The sequence below is a fragment of the Engystomops pustulosus genome, chromosome 2 (genome assembly GCF_040894005.1).
Source record: "Engystomops pustulosus chromosome 2, aEngPut4.maternal, whole genome shotgun sequence".
In the NCBI taxonomy this organism is placed as follows: Eukaryota; Metazoa; Chordata; class Amphibia; order Anura; family Leptodactylidae; genus Engystomops; species Engystomops pustulosus.
In genome coordinates this window covers 33,670,060-33,691,052 of record NC_092412.1, presented here as the reverse complement: position 1 = coordinate 33,691,052, position 20,993 = coordinate 33,670,060, and the positions used below count along the sequence as shown (strand labels likewise).

The window sequence follows — 20,993 nt, the reverse complement described above, 5'->3', positions numbered from 1 at the left end:
CTTTACAAAATGACATTTACTATACAGGTAGGACCTGGAGTGCGCTGTGATTGGAATATCCCTTTAATCAGGAAACTTTTACTATTGTTGCAATTACTCATTTTATTACCTGTGATGTCTTATTTTGTTTGCATTAGGGGTTTTATGTTGTACATTTTAAAGTATAACTTAACGTTCAACACCTTCTTATAAATGAACAGTGCAGGTGATGAAAGTAAAATTTGTAATTAACTTTGTTACAGAAATCTGTTCCTTCTCTTCCTTCCTTATTTAAGCAGTCTGCTTTTTGTCCTGTATCCACTGACCGGTGAGAAGTAAAGGAAACTGATAAAGTGTTTTATGGGCCTGGATAGTCTAATCTCCACAAAGAGCTGATCCTATTCTATCCTATATATTCTATAGGTATGAAAAGAGTTAATCATTAGCCTCCTTATCAGTCTGAGATAGAGGAACTCTCAAGACTTTTAAATACACTGCTCACTGAAGGAGAACAAGCAGTAAAAACAAACAGAGAATTGGCTATAGTAGGGAACATTTCAGCAAAACTAACTAAACATATCTCAAAAAAGCAGTAAAACTATCCCTATATTGTTCCATTCCATTCCTGTAGAGTTCCATAATCCATTCATAAAGTTAACCCCATGTGAGTCTGATCATCATCTTTCCAAAGCTGAGTGTGGCATTTTCTTGCTCTTCCAACTCAGCCTCATGATGGACTAGGGGTGTGCTATCTCTTTATCCAAGTAACACTGTGACACAGCTCAGCTACCTAGCTAAGCAGTCACACAGTGGGGCACAGTTACTTACCCATTTGCGGAGTTGACCAAAAATGCATTGTCCAAGGACAATGCACTGTGCATCATGCGCCCGATACCCTGCATGTGTTGCTTCCCCGCTCAGGTCTGACAGAGTTTACCTTCTTCTTCCCCGTGTATGTCAGTGCATTGTCTTGCGACATAATTTGAATGTTGAATCCCGCGCTCAGTCCGAATCAGTCGGACTGTCCAATGGCGCGCCCCCCGGTTTGTGTCGCACGATTGCGTGCGACCCAATCCCAGCACAGACACCTGATAAATACCTATCAAAGCCGTGCAATCCCCGAAAATGGTGAACAGTCTGACAAAAGTGCGATCGGCGACCCTTAGTAAGTAAGCCCTAGTGACTCACTGCACAAGGAAGAATATGCCAGACTCAGCTCGAGGGAAAGACTATGAGCGGACTCACATGGGTTGTTGCCGCAGATGGTGAGTTAAGTTTACGAATGTACTGTGGAACTTTACAGTCGTGGGGAGGAACAATATAGGGATAGTTGTACTGCTGTATAATAGCGGTTTTAAAGAAATATTTAGTTAGTGATGGTTAGTTTACCTATAATAAAGTATATTACAAAGTTTACTATTATCACCTGCTCTATTTATTCCTGAAATTAAAAAAATATATATCTACATAGGTTTTGGTTAAATTTTGTTACTCCTTTTATAATTGGCCGCAGCTGTATCCCTAACATGCTTTTACTTCTGCCTGTCATGGTATTTCAGTCACTTGGACAAACTGGATATCAGCGTTAATGTATTTCCTCTGCATCATAATCTGCAGTCCTGTACAGAGATTGGCATGAGTCCCATCAGTCCCTACCCCTAGTGGGACCGTCAATCTCATTTCCATATCACACATACACGCTAAGGTCAACTTCATAAAAAGCCAATTAACCTATCAGTATGTTTTTGGAGTGTGGTAGGAAACCAGAGAGCTCTGGTTTCCTACAAGAAACAAGAGGAGAACATAAAAGCTCCAAGCAGATGCTTGATACAATACCAGAACCCCAGTGTTAAAGGGAAATTGTGCTAACCATTGAGCCACCGTGTTCTTAAAATTCTCAAATATACCCTGATCTGTGTAGTATGGATACATAAGACCTCCGGGCATGTTAACAATATACCTGATAAGTGACAAGTTACCTGAGAACTGATCATTCGCTGGGAGGAACGGGCAATATTTGCGGGTAGACCGAAGAAAGCGGGCTTATCATCCTCCGGCAGGCCCTCAATCACACTGCGATACTCCTGCAGGACACAAAATCTGGGGATTAGACGGAACCTGTCCTGTACATGATCCCAATCTTAGATCTAACAAGTCATATGTATGTAAGCAGAGATGACTGATGACATAAGCAATGTCACTTATACTGAAGTCAGCCAGGATCCGACATAAAAGACAGAACAAAGCTGTCATACAGGGAACCAGTCATATCTGATCCTATGTTTCCAGATAACAAATGTGACTGCAGATAATAGATGAGGATCCTCAATGGCAGAACCACCTACTTATTCCCCAGATAATCCTATTAATGTACAGGCAGAGCACTACTACTTATTGAGAAAATACTGCTGCTATAGTGAGACTTATTTTAAGGCAATGCTCCATGGGAAAAAAGTATTCAAATGAGCTTTCCTTCAAGAGAATTATAGCAGCGTATTCTCATTAAGACGTATAGCTCCATCCAGTCCATAAGAATTCTGCAAGCAGCTGCCTGCAGACAGGTCGCTCTTCTTTCTATAGTGGTTGCTGATGTTGCTGCTAAAATCTACTATTAGAAGTAGACCTGGTAAATTCCTTCTAACAGCCTTAGTCCTAAACTGTAATTTACTAATCCTGGAACCCAACCTTTTAAAAACTTTAAGCAATATGTAAATTGCCTGCAGAAGCTACTGGGGCGTGTACTAGGCGGAGCTAAATTTGATCCACACCCCAATAGCCATTACTTGGCACGGTCCTCTTCATGTTTACACCTGCGCACAAGCACAAGATGTGCCGCTGGCTTCTATAGAGCTCTGCGCATGCGCAGTAGCTCCTGTGCTGGGATGATGGGAGAAGGAGCTACTGCACAGATCTCAATAAAAAGCCCTCAGTGCGTCTGATGGTTGTGCACAGCATGAAGGAACGCACCGAGGACATGCAAGGAGGTGTTACTACAAAGAAGGGGTGTGGAGTAGCCTCTGCAGGTAACTTACATATTACTTGGATAAAAGTTTTCCAAGTAATTCTATGCAACAACACTTTGAGCATGCCGCTCACTCACGTGGACCTCGAAGAGCCGTAGGGAACACCTCTGTGGAGTCCGGTGCACGTATCCCAAATGGGCTTGTCGGAACGCCCCGAAGCAATCAAAGAACAGGAAAAGGTAGAGATCGGCACTCCAGGCTGACTAAAATATCAATCTTTATTCTTCTTTATTCAAAAATCCATAAAAATAAATACACGGTGGTCATAGTGCATAGTCCATTAGATTGATTTTAGTCAGCCTGGAGTGCCGATCTCTACCTTTTCCTGTTGTTTGATTCCTCTTAAATTCTCTCTTTCCTCCTCACTCACCCTGATGATGTTAGCTGACCACAGCAAGCTATTCTTGCACATGTACGGTGAGACCTCTCCCTCCAGCATGCGCACCAAGAACAGAGGGGCTGGTTTACACAGGAGCGACTAGGCTAAGGAACATTACGATTTGAAATGCATTCCCCACCCTCCACCCCACTGGGACTTAGCTCAAGAATCTGGCAGGGAGTCATGTAAGATAAAATAATTGAGTCTGAGGAACTAAAAATGCTTCATAGACTAAGCAAATGCTAATTGCTATTAAAGGGGTTGCAAAAGTTTATCAGCCGGGCTTGGGGGGGGCTCTGTCTGGCGTGCCCACCCATCTCTTGTCCCAGTGCCTGATACAGCGCGGACAGGCCAGGAAGTTGTCGGAGCGCAGGAAGTTTTAAACAAACAGGGGCACAGCTCCTATGGACACCAGGATCGCTGGAGGAGGTGAGTAAAGATTTTTTTTTTTTTTTTAACCCCTCCCCAGCCCGACTGATACATTTTTATAATAGTCAGACAACCCCTTTAAGGATTAAATGCACTTTTGGAACCTGAAAGGTTCCCTTCAAACTAATATGCATATGTTTTTCCTATATAACATTGCCTAAAACTCTATGTAACTACTCAATGGAAAGTAGTACTCCCACCAAGCAGCATGAAACGCATAACCTGTTCTGTACTGATGAGTGGTAAGGACCACAAGAAAACTCTATGCCGATACATATCTTTAGGGTTTGGCTGGTAGGAAATCCAATTTATCTTTTGTATATATTTTCATAGAAATCCACTTCCTTCACTGCAGCCCATCTTGTCTACTTACAACCCTCCCCCCTGCACCCCAAAGCCCCTGCAGAAATCTCACCATTATGCTGCAGGAATTTGGCAGAGAGATAGGCAACGGGAAAGTCAACTTGCTTCCTCTTATTCCCGCTGCATGAGAATTGAAAAACTGCTGGAGATAGGAACGGAGAACTCGTAGATCAAAGTAGTTATCTACTCGTCCTCCGTAGATTGCATTCTCTAATAGTCCATTAACAAAGTCCCACTGGAAGGTTTTGCCACCTGTAGGAAAATCATGCGTAAATAAAAGAGTTAGTGGCTTTATGTAAAATCACTCAAAGGGGTAATTCCACACTTTACTTCAGGATAGGGGAGGAATATTTGATTGCTGTGGTGTCCAACCATTGGGAGAAAATAGGATTCAAAAAATGCCCCAAAAATGCATGAGGGATTGGTGACCCAGTCCCACACAGATAGATAACCAAATCACGCTGTCTTTGTTCCTCTAATTACTTCAACAGAAGATTTAGCTCTATTCCCAAGATAGAAGCACGTCCCAGAGGTGGGACCCTCGTTCATTATACATTTACTACATAACATACAGATACGACCATAAATGCTAAGGCCGGAAGCACATGACTGTGATCAGCCCATAAAACAAACCACAGACCATGCGCTGGCCAGATATACCCGAGCACAGTGCACTGGATTGGACTCATAGTGATATAAGAAACTCCTTCTATCATATATCACTTCGATTCTCAGAGTTCCAACACAGTCCAGGATTCTGCAGTTTTTTTGACCCAAACAAAAGCGTGACTTAAAGGAAACCTGTCACCAGGAATATAATTTTTAGCAGGTGACAGGTTCCAATAGCCTATGCTATGCCGATTTTAAATAAATGCCAGAATGTCAGCATTCTGAATCATTTCATGACTTTATAAAAGTTTATTTCACATTACCTGGCTCCCTGCCAGCAGTGTGTGGAGAGTCCCAGGTAGGTAACATATCCGAAGAGGGCAGCTGTAGCAGCCTGTGTGTGCCTGTATCTCAGTCTCCTCTCCACTTCACTCTTCCAGCTCCACACCCACCCTTCCAGTCATGTGCATTGAGCAGGCAGGGGAGGGAGGGGGATGGTGTGACATAGTGGAAGAATGTATGAGGAGACACAGTCTGCTGCAGCTGATTTCCCCCCCTCTCTGGTACTCGCCACATGCTGCTGGCGGGTAGACAGGATATTTGAAATAAAGTTTTATAAAGTATTGAAATGATTCAGAATTCTGACAAAGGCATTTTTAAAATCAGCATAGTATAGGCCAGTGATGGCTAACCTATGGCACTGGTGCCAGAGGTGGCACTCGGAGCCCTTTCTGTGGGCACTCAGGCCATCACCAGAGATGACTCCAGTTATCTTCCTGCAGTCCCAGACAGCCCAGGACTTTCTGTGCACAGAGCTATTTTAAAGTGACAGCTCTACCTGGGACTATTTTCTGCTTTATTGGTGTCCTCAGGTGCTGGTATCAATGAAAACTGTGACAGAGAAGGGAGTATAAATCATAAATTAAATTTCTGTGATGGCACTTTGTTTGGGCACTCGGTCTCTAAAAGGTTTGCCATCACTGGTCTAGGCTATTGGAACCTGTCAACAGCTAAAAATAACATTCCTGGTGACCGGTTCGGTTTAAAGGGCTAAACCCTTTTGTGTCCACTAAAGTGTTTGGCTGAAAAAAAAAACTGAATAAACTATGTGTGAATGAGGATTTTTATATACTGTACGTACTATACAATGGGTATCTTAACGCACCTTCAAAAAGACGATCAATAATATCGTACGCAGCTCGCAGGTCCGACAGAGAAAACTCGTAGAATTTAGTCCAGCCCTAGGAAGAAAACATTTCTGGTAAATGAGAAAACCTCAAAGGCTTTGTTGGGGTGGGGGAACACACATTGTACAATTATCGATACGCTGATAAGGAACAAACGTCAACTTAAGTTTGGGTTCGCATGGCGTATACGCAAAAAAAATTTTGTGAACCCAGCCTTACACACAAAAATGTGGTTTGAGAGTCCAGGTGCCATTCATTTCGATGTAACTGCTTTATTGAGCGATTTTTTTACCTGCATAATTCGGGTCACAAATTCGGGTCCCACAGGACCTAAAGCAATGGAGACCTTAAGGAGCTCTCCAGAGATAAGTACATCTTATATTTCTATTTTTTCATCCAAATATATCAAAATCCCTTTAAGAGTCTGGTTAATCTTGATACAGCAGGATACAAGGTAATCTGTGGCTGGGGGAAGCACCGGGAAATCTACATACTATAATAGACTTTATAAGCAGACAGTGTAAATCCTGGTGGGTTTCGCTCCTCGCCCCGTGTGTCAGACGCAGGCGGCAGGATAAATGAGGTTGGATCACAATGTTAAGTTGCTAAGTAATTTATTGTCATGTGCACTCAGGGTAAATGAACAGGACTGCGGCTAAATAGAAGGATATGAAGGAAAGAGTCTCCAGTATTAATTATATCTTCTTTTTGTTTAATAGAACATGTGCAGAACTTTTTTGGTTATGTTTGAAAATCTTTCCACTTCACTGGTAGTTTAAGGGTTGTTGGTCTTGTCCTGTTGCTTCCAGAGGCTTTCGATGTCTGTATCCTGACCTCCAATGAGGATATCTTGACATGATCATGTGACCGCTGCATCCAATCCCCAATCCCACTCCATCACTGAAGTATAGGCTACAGAGGCTATCGGAGGAATGACCAGTCTGTCATGTTATTCCATAGAAAGCATTAGGTGAACAATTTTAAAAGGGTCAGACAACACCTTTAAAGCCCAATTTCCCTGTGGTGTACCTACTTTAGAACAATCTACAACAGTGATGTAACCGGTCCATCAGCACTTCCAGCCCAGCCAGCAGAAATATAGGAATGCAGGGCCGTAATGGGTGAAAGGGCATCTTGCTGAGGTTTGACCTTTTCTTTTTTTTGTGGCTTTTGCTTTGGCCCCATGAGGTTTATCAATTGTTCTACATGCACTGAAGTGGTTAATAGGAGTTCCATCTGCTATACGGTAGACCCCCTGTTACTACTGCAATTGTCCAATATAATTATGCTACAGAAATATTAGTATTTTATAATAAGAACAATTGGTAAACGTGCAAGAAGACAAATCGTTGGTGTATATCAAGGTCTGCATAGATAATACATTTATCAGGACAATCTGCAAATTATGCTGAATACATTGGAACAGTCACCGTGATGGCTTTATTATGTACATATCCTTTAAGACAAAACACTCTGAGTTGGTTACCTGAGGTATGTAGTTCCTTCTTTCCTGACACACGGCATGGAACCAGGCCAGGTTGAATAAGGCTTGTGCACGAGACACTAGCCCACCCTTGCCAATCTGTTCTGGGGTCCATGATTCATATGTTCTTAACAGGTTCTTTTTCAATCCGGGAGGAGCCTAAAATAGAAAGAGATTCATTCTTGGATCATTGTCATACTAGAAGTTCTGCAATGATGTTAATAGGAGAACACCAGACTCCATACAATGTAATTTAAAGGGCATTTACCATTTGTTTTCATGCATTATGACCAAACAGACCAGAATGATGTAGCTATACCGATGCATAAATATATCTTGTTTAATCCATGAATTGAGTGGTTTTGCTGAAAAAACTATTACGACATTATGCTAATGAGGCTCTGTTGCTCCTTCGCCTGGCCCCGCACTTTTCCTCTTACATTAGTTATGCACTGCTCCAGAGAATGATGTCATCACTGGGTTATCCCTGACAGGCAGAAGTAATCAATCGCTGCACCATCCCCCAGCTGCTGTGTAAGAGTCATCCAGCTCAGGTTGATTAGTCCTGTCTGGATGGTTCAGGAATCTCCTTGTAATGGGCATGCAACCCAGCTTTCCCAAGGTCCTGAATTTTAGAAAAGTTTTTGAGCAAAACCACTCAGATGAGGGATTAAACAATATATGTTTCTGCATCAGTTTTGCTTCAGCCTCCTCAAGGAATGTTTGGTTTGCAAAGCATAAAGACAAATGGTAGGTTATTAGTTGGCAAATGGTAAGCATCATACTATTAACCCCTTAACAACCAGGCCCTCTTTTTGTTTGCATTTCGATATTTCCCTCCCCATCTTCAATTTTTCCATGTAAATAGCTGCGTGAGGACTTGTTTTCCAAGTAACAAATTGCACTTTTCATACTTCAGTGTACAGAACTGTGAGTGGTGTCATTTTATGCATTTTTTTTAATTTCATGTTGCAAAATGGCAAAAAAGTGCCATTTTGGAATAAGGGCGCTATTTTCCATTATGAGATTAAATGCCGGAATAACCGATTTTATATTTTGATAGATAAGACATTTTTGGGATGTGGCGATGCCTAATATGATTCTGATTTTTACTATTTAGGTTTATATGAGTTCTAGGGATGGGGGGGGGGGGCTGATATGAATTTTTATGTTTTTTAATGAATTTTTTAAACTTTTTTTTAATTAATTTATTTTTTTTATTAATTTTTTTAGACCCCCTAGGGAACTTTAACCCTTGGTTGTCTGATTGATCCTACCATACTACAGTATGGCAATATATGGGGATTTTCCACAATATCTATTACAAATCATTTTAATAGATTGGACGAAATGAGACAGCCTCGTGTCTTGGAATGACCCGAGGCAATCATGGCTATAGATTACCGATCCCCGATGACGCCATGGGGAGCGACAATCTAAGCCAATATGGCTAGAACCAATTGCGGGAGCAGCAAACACCCACCTTGTATGGAGAGGACCCAGCCCGTGAGTCCTCTCCACACACCCACAGCCGACGTGTGACATACTAATAGCTAGATAGATATTCTATGATAATGATAGATATGGATAAATAGGTCTTGTTTTCTTTTTCAGTATACTACTGTATGGTAGGAGTGCTGCCTTTTATCTTTAGATAGATTCTTAGTGAAGTAATTCTAAAAATAGATATGATATAGATATGAGATAGATAAATAGCTGCAATGTGATCCTGTGTTATATAGAGCAGCAGGTCATAACAGTGTATACCGTATACTGACACTGTATTGTATCTGCCTGGTTCTACACCACTGTGAAATGAATACAATTACCGGCTTGGCGCTGCAGCTTATACTAAGTCTCAGGTAATAAGCTGTCATAAATCCAGCACAAAATAAGAGAAATGAAAAGCACTTGATTTCCCAGAAATGAACATGACTGTATTGTGTGTCCTGAATAGTGGGTGGTTATATAAGAGACACATCTATAGACACTTATCAGCTGGAGGACGCTCTGCCTGCTCCTCTAGTGTCCTGTCCAGAGCAGATGCTATTGAAGATGTGATAGTCAGACACTAAGCGCCCACGGATGAGAGCAGCTTTTGTGGGTGAATGATTTAATGTGATATTCATTAAGAATAAGGGGAGGGAAAACTTTTATAGGCCGGGTGCATTGTATATATACATAGAAGGATAAAGGCACCCAAAATTATATTACATGCTTCATGCTACAGGTAGGTTTATTATGGAGGTATTCTGGTCATTGTAGGATAGCCCCTTACCAGAAATATTCTCTAAAATAGATGGCATCAGGTGACGGCTTAAGCAGAATTATTTATCTATTTGACCGCTAATTCAGAATGGCTGGACCATTGTACACGCTCTAATTACCCCTGTGTCACCCCTCTTGTGAGCAGCACCCTTACTCCTATTGTTCCATCTGACAATGTTATTACTGTGTAATGTCTTATTTGTACATGTACCCCCATCATCTGTACAGCGCTGTGGAATATGATAGCGCTATATAAATTGGAAAGATTATTATTACAGAATACAAGATAAGTGTCTGAGCAGTGGGGGTGACAGCAGTGGGACCCCCAATGATAAGCAGAACAATTGCACATTGTACCGATGGTAGGAATGAAGCAGATATCCACCCCAAGTTCAATTATTGCATTGCCTAAAGGAGTGAGAACGTGACATTTTTTGCCATCTAGTAAAATGTTGCATTTCATAAATTAGGTGGACATGAGCGTAACAGGCTTTATCACCCACTTCTCACAACTAGAATGAGTGGTGGAAAAACTTTATGCAAAATGAAAAACAAATGTTGTGCAAATTTTGATTATGGGGCGGAGATAAACCCAGTGTTCAGTATAACTACAAGAGAAACCTCAGGAATATGTTTAGATATTTGACGGATTGAAAAACTCAGTTCATGTGACCATGTTACTTATTTTGTCTGTGCAGCGCTGCAGAATATGATGGCGCTATATAAACAACTACGGGAAACAATCAATGCAGATTAGGGCAGAAATGTCCCGTAATGCAACAACAATGCCAAAGTTGAGTCAGTGTTCACAAACGGCGTTTGCAATGTGTAAAACAATTCCTTTACGTAAACATGATCCTAAAATGCTATTTACAGTGCTTAACAAACACTGTAGGTGAACACATGTTGTGTGAATTTTGGTATAAATTTCCCACATTGGAGACTTTACACCTGGTCTGCGCATTGCCCTCATTTAGTGAACACATTGGGGCACATTTACTTACCCGTCCGCTGGAGTTCACCCTAAGTGCATTGTCCGACGATGATGTTCTGTGCCGCGATTCACTAAGATCCACTACAGCTGCACCAAAATCCAATCGTGTACAACACAATCCCAGCACAAACCCCTGTTAAATACCTGTCAAAGCAGCGCAAGAAAAGCGTAAACAGTCCAACGAAAGGGCGATCCGCGACCCTTAGCACCATTAAGTAAGAAGAGGTATTACCTCATAGGTTATCTTCAGACTTGATTGTAGTAATATTGGGGTGAACTTGGGGTGCACCTCTGCGGTGAGCCAGAGACGGAAAGTCGGTTTTGGTTGCAGAGTATTTAACTCCTGTTCAATGATAAAACAAAATCCTTAGTCTATGCCCAATGAACACAGAGAGTGCAGACATTACAGGAAAGCCGTGCAATACCTGAGTGGGTAAAATAACACTAGGATTGTGTTTCTAGTTGCCAGAGATATGGAGACACAATTAAAGTAACATACACAGTTAAAGATCATGTCGGTAGTGGAGCTGTATATGACAATTACATTTCCACCTGTAACGTGAGCAATGGATATCTCAGTGTCTGTTGCACATAGAAACACAACCATTACTATAATTCACCAGACACCCTAATTGCCACAGTTCAAAAGATATAGCCATTTGTAACTAAGGCTTCTTTTAGAAGAAACACTGAATGGCTATTTCCACAGAAATTAATGTAGTGGAAGTACAAAAATTGCTCCATGCAGACAGGGATACAGGAGACCAGGGATCGAATATACCACCTCCTCCCTATCCTGTAGTATCTAGGGTAGGGGCGGACTGGCCATTGTCGGTCCTGGGCCAGTCCTGGGCCGGTCCGGAGCTGGTCCGGGGCCGGCCCACACTCCCTCCCTACAAATTTTCATTTAATGTATAGTACCTGCATCGTACGATGCAGGGACTATTAATCAGTACACAGACGCAGCGCAGCACTGCTGCTTCTGCGTCTGTGTATACCCGCAGCTGCACAGGTCGCGCAAATGATGTCATTGCGCGACCTGTGTAGCGTGGAGGAGGCTGGCACTTACCATGTCAGCCGTCGCCTGCCTACATGTAGCTCCGCGGCTTGGTGTAAGAGGCGCGGAGCAGTGACGTCACTATCCCGAGCCTCTACACCAAGCCACCGAGGACCAGGGACAGGAAGAAACCTGCTCCAAAGAGGTGAGTATTATGTTTTTTTTTTTAAATTATAGAATGGGGGACATTAATTATATGTCTGAGGCAGGGGAGAGGGGACATTATTGTATATCAAGGGCTGGCGGGGGGGGGGGGACATTATTGTATATCAAGGCCTGGCAGGGGGGGGGCATTATTTCATATCTGGGGCTGGCAGGGGGGGCATTATTGTATATCTAGGGCTGGCATGGGGGGGCATTATTGTATATCTAGGGCTGGCATGGGGGGCATTATTTCATATCTGGGGCTGGCTGGGGGGGCATTATTGTATATCTAGGGCTGGCAGGGGGGGCATTATTGTATATCTAGGGCTGGCAGGGGGGCATTAATTATCTGTCTGGGGCTTGGGGGGGGCATTATTCTATATCTGGGGCTGGCAGGGGGGCATTAATTATATGTCTGGGGCGGGCAGGGGGGCATTATTCTATATCTGGGGCGGGCAGGGGGAATTAATTATATGTCTGGGGCGGGGGCATTTATTATATGTCTGGGGCAGGGGGGATATTCTATATTCTGGACTGGCAGGGGGCATTAATTCTATGTCTGGGGCAGGGGGCATTATTCTATGTCTGGGGGGCAATATTCTATGTCTGGGGCGGAGGGCCATTATTCTATGTATGGGGCAGGCAGAGGGCATTAATTATATGTCTGGGCCGGGGGGGCAATTAATTATATGTCTGGGTGTAGAACATAAGACGTCTGTGTGGTAAACTCTGCAGGAATGCTGTGTACCTGGAGGAAGAGACAAGGTGATGGTGGAACTAATGGAGAAGATGAGGAACGAATACAATCCGAGGACACGTCACCTGATGTCACTGGATACAATAGGTGAGCATCTCATGTGTTTTCTGTAGCTGTATATGATACATACTGATTTTTTTCATGTTTGCTTCTGTGTATATATGTAGAATTATAATAGGTATATTCTTGTACATAGGGGGCAGTATTATAGTAGTTATATTCTTGTACATAGGGGGCAGTATTATAGTAGGTATATTCTTGTACATAGGGGCAGTATTATAGTAGTTATATTCCTGTACACAGGGGGCAGTATTATAGTAGTTATATTCTGGTACATAGGGGGCAGTATTATAGTAGTTATATTCTGGTACATAGGGGGCAGTATTATAGTAGTTATATTCTGGTACATAGGGGGCAGTATTATAGTAGTTATATTCTTGTACATAGGGGGCAGTATTATAGTAGTTATATTCTTGTACATAGGGGGCAGTATTATAGTAGTTATATTCTTGTACATAGGGGGCAGTATTATAGTAGTTATATACTTGTACATAGGGGGCAGTATTATAGTAGTTATATACTTGTACATAGGGGGCAGTATTATAGTAGTTATATTCTTGTACATAGGGGGCAGTATTATAGTAGTTATATTCTTGTACATAGGGGGCAGTAGTATAGTAGTTATATTCTGGTACATAGGGGGCAGTATTATAGTAGTTATATTCTGGTACATAGGGGCAGTATTATAGTAGTTATATTCTGGTACATAGGGGGCAGTATTATAGTAGTTATATTCTGGTACATAGGGGGCAGTATTATAGTAGTTATATTCTTGTACATAGGGGGCAGTAGTATAGTAGTTATATTCTGGTACATAGGGGGCAGTATTATAGTAGTTATATTCTTGTACATAGGGGGCAGTAGTATAGTAGTTATATTCTGGTACATAGGGGGCAGTATTATAGTAGTTATATTCTGGTACATAGGGGCAGTATTATAGTAGTTATATTCTGGTACATAGGGGGCAGTATTATAGTAGTTATATTCTGGTACATAGGGGGCAGTATTATAGTAGTTATATTCTTGTACATAGGGGGCAGTATTATAGTAGTTATATTCTTGTACATAGGGGGCAGTATTATAGTAGTTATATTCTTGTACATAGGGGGCAGTATTATAGTAGTTATATTATTGTACATAGGAGCAGTATTATAGTAGTTATATTCTTGTACATAGGGGGCAGTATTATAGTAGTTATATTCTTGTACATAGGGGGCAGTATTATAGTAGTTATATTCTTGTACATAGGGGGCAGTATTATAGTAGTTATATTCCTGTACATAGGGGGCAGTATTATAGTAGTTATAGTCTTGTACATAGGGGGCAGTATTATAGTAGTTATATTCTTGTACATAGGGGGCAGTATTATAGTAGTTATATTCTTGTACATAGGGGGCAGTATTATAGTAGTTATATTCTTGTACATAGGGAGCAGTATTATAGTAGTTATATTCTTGTACATAGGGGCAGTATTATAGTAGTTATATTCTTGTACATAGGGGGCAGTATTATAGTAGTTATATTCTTGTACATAGGGGGCAGTATTATAGTAGTTATATTCTTGTACATAGGGGACAGTATTATAGTAGTTATATTCCTGTACATAGGGGGCAGTATTATGGTAGTTATATTCCTGTACATGGGGTGCAGTATTATAGTAGTTATATTCCTGTACATAGGGGGCAGTATTATAGTAGTTATATTCTTGTACATGGGGTGCAGTATTATAGTAGTTATATTCTTGTACATAGGGGGCAGTATTATAGTATAGTCTTGTACATAGGGGTGCAGTATTATAGTACTTATATTCTTGTACATAGGGGGCAGTATTACAGTAGTTATATTCTTGTACATGGGGTGCAGTATTATAGCAGTTATATTCCTATACATAGCGGGTAGTATTATAGTAGTTATATTCTTGTACATAGGGGGCAGTATTATAGTAGTTATATTCTTTTACCTGATAAGCAGTATTACAGTAGTTATATTCTTGTACATAGGGGCAGTATTATAGTACTTATATTCTTTTACCTGATAAGCAGTATTACAGTAGTTATATTCTTGTACATAGGGGCAGTATTATAGTAGTTATATTCTTGTACATAGGGGGCAGTATTGTAGTAGATATATTCTTGTACATAGGGGGCAGTATTATAGTAGTTATATTCTTGTACATAGGGGGCAGTATTATAGTAGTTATATTCTTGTACATAGGGGGCAGTATTATAGTAGTTATATTCTTGTACATAGGGGGCAGTATTATAGTAGTTATATTCTTGTACATAGGGGGCAGTATTATAGTAGTTATATTCTTGTACATAGGGGCAGTATTATAGTAGATATATTCTTGTACATAGGGGGCAGTATTATAGTAGTTATATTCCTGTACATAGGGGGCAGTATTATAGTAGTTATATTCTTTCACATAGGGGCAGTATTATAGTAGTTATATTCTTGTACATAGGGGGTAGTATTATAGTAGTTATATTCTTGTACATAGGGGGCAGTATTATAGTAGTTATATTCCTATACATAGCGGGTAGTATTATAGTAGTTATATTCTTGTACATAGGGGGCAGTATTATAGTAGTTATATTATTTTACCTGATAAGCAGTATTACAGTAGTTATATTCTTGTACATAGGGGCAGTATTATAGTAGTTATATTCTTTTACCTGATAAGCAGTATTACAGTAGTTATATTCTTGTACATAGGGGCAGTATTATAGTAGTTATATTCTTGTACATAGGGGGCAGTATTGTAGTAGATATATTCTTGTACATAGGGGGCAGTATTATAGTAGTTATATTCTTGTACATAGGGGGCAGTATTATAGTAGTTATATTCTTGTACATAGGGGGCAGTATTATAGTAGTTATATTCTTGTACATAGGGGGCAGTATTATAGTAGTTATATTCTTGTACATAGGGGGCAGTATTATAGTAGTTATATTCTTGTACATAGGGGGCAGTATTATAGTAGTTATATTCTTGTACATAGGGGCAGTATTATAGTAGATATATTCTTGTACATAGGGGGCAGTATTATAGTAGTTATATTCTTGTACATAGGGGCAGTATTATAGTAGATATATTCTTGTACATAGGGGGCAGTATTATAGTAGTTATATTCCTGTACATAGGGGGCAGTATTATAGTAGTTATATTCTTTCACATAGGGGCAGTATTATAGTAGTTATATTCTTGTACATAGGGGGTAGTATTATAGTAGTTATATTCTTGTACATAGGGGGCAGTATTATAGTAGTTATATTCCTATACATAGCGGGTAGTATTATAGTAGTTATATTCTTGTACATAGGGGGCAGTATTATAGTAGTTATATTATTTTACCTGATAAGCAGTATTACAGTAGTTATATTCTTGTACATAGGGGCAGTATTATAGTAGTTATATTCTTTTACCTGATAAGCAGCATTACAGTAGTTATATTCTTGTACATAGGGGCAGTATTATAGTAGTTATATTCTTGTACATAGGGGGCAGTATTGTAGTAGATATATTCTTGTACATAGGGGGCAGTATTATAGTAGTTATATTCTTGTACATAGGGGGCAGTATTATAGTAGTTATATTCTTGTACATAGGGGGCAGTATTATAGTAGTTATATTCTTGTACATAGGGGCAGTATTATAGTAGATATATTCTTGTACATAGGGGGCAGTATTATAGTAGTTATATTCCTGTACATAGGGGGCAGTATTATAGTAGTTATATTCTTTCACATAGGGGCAGTATTATAGTAGTTATATTCTTGTACATAGGGGGTAGTATTATAGTAGTTATATTCTTGTACATAGGGGGCAGTATTATAGTAGTTATATTCCTATACATAGCGGGTAGTATTATAGTAGTTATATTCTTGTACATAGGGGGCAGTATTATAGTAGTTATATTATTTTACCTGATAAGCAGTATTACAGTAGTTATATTCTTGTTCATAGGGGCAGTATTATAGTAGTTATATTCTTTTACCTGATAAGCAGTATTACAGTAGTTATATTCTTGTACATAGGGGCAGTATTATAGTAGTTATATTCTTGTACATAGGGGGCAGTATTGTAGTAGATATATTCTTGTACATAGGGGGCAGTATTATAGTAGTTATATTCTTGTACATAGGGGGCAGTATTATAGTAGTTATATTCTTGTACATAGGGGCAGTATTATAGTAGATATATTCTTGTACATAGGGGGCAGTATTATAGTAGTTATATTCCTGTACATAGGGGGCAGTATTATAGTAGTTATATTCTTTCACATAGGGGCAGTATTATAGTAGTTATATTCTTGTACATAGGGGGTAGTATTATAGTAGTTATATTCTTGTACATAGGGGGCAGTATTATAGTAGTTATATTCCTATACATAGCGGGTAGTATTATAGTAGTTATATTCTTGTACATAGGGGGCAGTATTATAGTAGTTATATTCTTTTACCTGATAAGCAGTATTACAGTAGTTATATTCTTGTACATAGGGGCAGTATTATAGTAGTTATATTCTTTTACCTGATAATCAGTATTACAGTAGTTATATTCTTGTACATAGGGGCAGTATTATAGTAGTTATATTCTTGTACATAGGGGGCAGTATTGTAGTAGATATATTCTTGTACATAGGGGGCAGTATTATAGTAGTTATATTCTTGTACATAGGGGGCAGTATTATAGTAGTTACATTCTTGTACATAGGGGGCAGTATTATAGTAGTTATATTCTTGTACATAGGGGGCAGTATTATAGTAGTTATATTCTTGTACATAGGGGGCAGTATTATAGTAGTTATATTCTTGTACATAGGGGGCAGTATTATAGTAGTTATATTCTTGTACATAGGGGCAGTATTATAGTAGATATATTCTTGTACATAGGGGGCAGTATTATAGTAGTTATATTCCTGTACATAGGGGGCAGTATTATAGTAGTTATATTCTTTCACATAGGGGCAGTATTATAGTAGTTATATTCTTGTACATAGGGGGCAGTATTATAGTAGTTATACTCTTGTACATAGGGGGCAGTATTATAGTAGTTCTATTCTTGTACATAGGGGGCAGTATTATAGTAGTTATATTCTTGTACATAGGGAGCAGTATTATAGTAGTTATATTCTTGTACATAGGGGGCAGTATTATAGTAGTTATATTCTTGTACATAGGGGGCAGTATTATAGTAGTTATATTCTTGTACATAGGGGCAGTATTATAGTAGTTATATTCTTGTACATAGGGGGCAGTATTATAGTAGTTGGCTTGTATATGGGAGAAGGTATTGTATTAGTTTCATTTTGTATATAGAAGGCAGGATTGAATGTGTTATTGTAGCATTATTCCTGTACATAGGAGGCAGCATATATTCTCTCTCTGAATTGTACATGTATGGCACAGGGGAAAGGTATTTAAGGCTTACCGGGTCGTGTGTTTGCAAGCATTAGATTCACTTAATGCAAAACAAGAACATCTTTTGCTAGTAAGGCCATCTACCAACAATTTGTCTGTTGTAACTCCACCCACATAATCTGACCACACCCACTTGTTTTTACTCCACCCATAAAATGGGGCCACTTTTGTAGTTTTTTCCAGGGCCATTTTAAATTCCCTGTCCGCCCCTGATCTAGGGAGTGAGTTTTGAAACACGATGAATCCTCCGGTTATAGTCATCACACAATCTGCACTGTCTGGAGCAGTCACTAGTATCTCAGCGCTGTGTACGCTAAGCAACTACAGATTAAAGTATTACTCAATGTTTTCTTAGGATTAAAATTGGACTTTTATGAATGAATATAAAAAATAGACCAGGAACATGTAAAAAAAATATATTATCATTAGGAAACTGTTTTTCTTGCACTCGCCTTTTCCAGCACGGGCAGCCAAGAGATGACAAGATGCAGATTCTTGAGACACAGCCACTCTCCCTCCCGAGCGCACTCCCTCAGGGTCTGGATGGCCACATCTGCTTGGCCTTGACCCATTGCCACCTATCAAGAGATACTAGGATTTAGGAGAACTTCATAAGGCAGGGCAAATCCATAATTCATAATTTAGGACTTGGGTACACATATACTCTTACAGTAGAATATTAAAAAAGGATCGCTCTATGTACAGCTATCTTTCTTAATTCAAAGTGAATTGGAGCCACACCCGTAGGGGATTACATTCCGATCTAGGGGGTCCCCGACCGATCACAAAAATGGCCATTAAGTTCTCACTAATTGATGTCATGTCATTAGCCTCTTTACAGTCATGCTTGATGTTATGGGGGCTGCCTTTCAAGGTAGCAGAAAGAGACATTGGGGCAGATTTACTTACCCGGTCCGTTCGCGATCCAGCGGCACGTTCTCTGCAGTGGATTCGGGTCCGGCCGGGATTCATCAAGGTAGTTCCTCCGCCGTCCACCAGGTGGTGCTGCTGCGCTGAAAAGCATCTGAACGCGCTGGAGTTCACCGAGCCGGACCAAGTGAAGGTAAGCGCGTCCCAAGCGGCACATTTCTTTTTTTAAATGCGGCGTTTTTTCCGAATCCGTCGGGTTTTAGTTCGGCCACGCCCCCCGAATCGGAAATATTCGGGTAACACGTCGGGAAACCGCGAATCGGGCCCTTAGTAAATGACCCCCATTGTTTTCCTGGTCTTACCCTGGAAAATGTATTTGCATATTTCTCAGTATCCTGAATAGTGTAGCGTCAATGGCTATAAGTAAGCACATGCCTCTAAGTCTGCCTTACGGAGAACTCTTATTTCCTGACCCTAATTGATGGAGTATCAGGTCGAACATGTATCCTGGGTGCTCCATTCAATATTATGGGAGCATTAGAAATTGTAGAACACAACGGTATTATAGACAGTGAAGTGGAGCGCCAGAGATACCCAATTTTCTTCTATAATATTGGGTACAATACACGCCTTCAATTACTCAGAAAGGCACATTCATGTGATTAGGAAGGGGGTGAAAGAAAAATCTGACACATCAATGACCACTGGATTTATGACACCGAACCAGGAACACAGCACTTGAGATCCTTAGTTCTTGTGATCAGTGGAGCCCCCAACAATTCTACATTTATCATTACTTATTCTGTAGATAATGTAGGTTACAAGTGTCATTCGTGGAGCAGTCCTTGAATGATGTGTACGGTAAGTTGTACTGGGTGGACTGACCTCACGATAGCATTCTCTGCCGACTTCAGCACTGGCCAGCTCCTGCAGCTCCTGGGATGGGTCAGCTCCAGGGGATATAATGATCAAGATGGGTTCTATGGCCAGAGTGTCCTTACTGAGACGCTTCAGATTTAGGGGTGCGGGAGATAATTCTTTGAGACCTATATTAAGATAAGAACATCTCATACATTAGATTTTCACGGAAATTACTACCAATACATTATATATTTCAAAAACCCTGGAGAATGACCATCAAAATGACTGCAGCTTCCATGGACACAGGCGCCAAGCTTTTACCATCCACAGGATGGACTGTGTCCATATACGGATGCACAAGAATGGCTTAGACTTTGTAGTATTGAGAATGTTGATAGTTGCTAGAAAAATATGCAATACTCCAGAAACAGTGTACTGTGGTGCCTGTGCTGTTTGATCTGCCAACCATCGGCTATTAATCTCTTCTTTAACCTGGACCTCCCGAGTCTCCAGGACTTCTCCCCTTCCTCCTCATAGATTTTAAGATCTTGCAAACAGGACCTTCTTTTTTTATTATCATTGTTAATTATTAAACTGTTACACAGTGAAAAGGGTAATAACACAATAACCGCAAGTTAGTGGGTTTTGCTAAATACATTTAATTAAAAATTAGGTTCTCCTCTATGACATCACTTCCTTTTTTCCATCCATTGGCTGATGTTGCACTTCACAGACTTCCTACTCTTCCTTTCCTATAATCTAACATCATTTCCTGCTCTCCATCTATTGGCGGATGTTGCACCTTTCAGACTTCCTGCTCTTCCTACAAGCTAACATCATTTCCTGCTCTTCATCTATTGGCTAATGTAGCACTTCAAACACTTCCTGCTCTTCATCTATTGGCTGATGTTGCATGACACAGACATCCTGCTCTTCCCATCCTATTATATGACATCACTTCCTGCTCTTCCCATTCTTTTATCTGACATCACTTACTGCTCTTCATCTATTGGCTAATGCTGCACTTCACAGACTTCCTGCTCTTCCCATCCTATTATCTGACATCACTTCCTGCTCTTCCCATCCTATTGTCTGACATCACATCT

The 20,993-nt window shown here is 40.3% G+C and overlaps 1 protein-coding gene across 3 annotated transcripts in view; it reads right to left on the bottom strand.

The window, feature by feature from the left end:
* DYNC2H1 (dynein cytoplasmic 2 heavy chain 1) overlaps positions 1-20,993 on the bottom strand; it is a 219,162-nt gene that overhangs the window by 93,419 nt on the left and 104,750 nt on the right. For all 3 annotated transcript variants that reach the window (XM_072134207.1, XM_072134209.1, XM_072134208.1), the window contains 7 exons: positions 19,912-20,072; positions 18,609-18,734; positions 10,947-11,057; positions 7,456-7,611; positions 5,948-6,023; positions 4,226-4,425; positions 1,959-2,063 (listed from right to left, as the gene is read on the bottom strand). In XM_072134207.1, the coding sequence (XP_071990308.1) occupies positions 1,959-2,063; positions 4,226-4,425; positions 5,948-6,023; positions 7,456-7,611; positions 10,947-11,057; positions 18,609-18,734; positions 19,912-20,072 (935 nt within the window). The remainder of the gene's footprint in view (positions 1-1,958; positions 2,064-4,225; positions 4,426-5,947; positions 6,024-7,455; positions 7,612-10,946; positions 11,058-18,608; positions 18,735-19,911; positions 20,073-20,993) is intronic.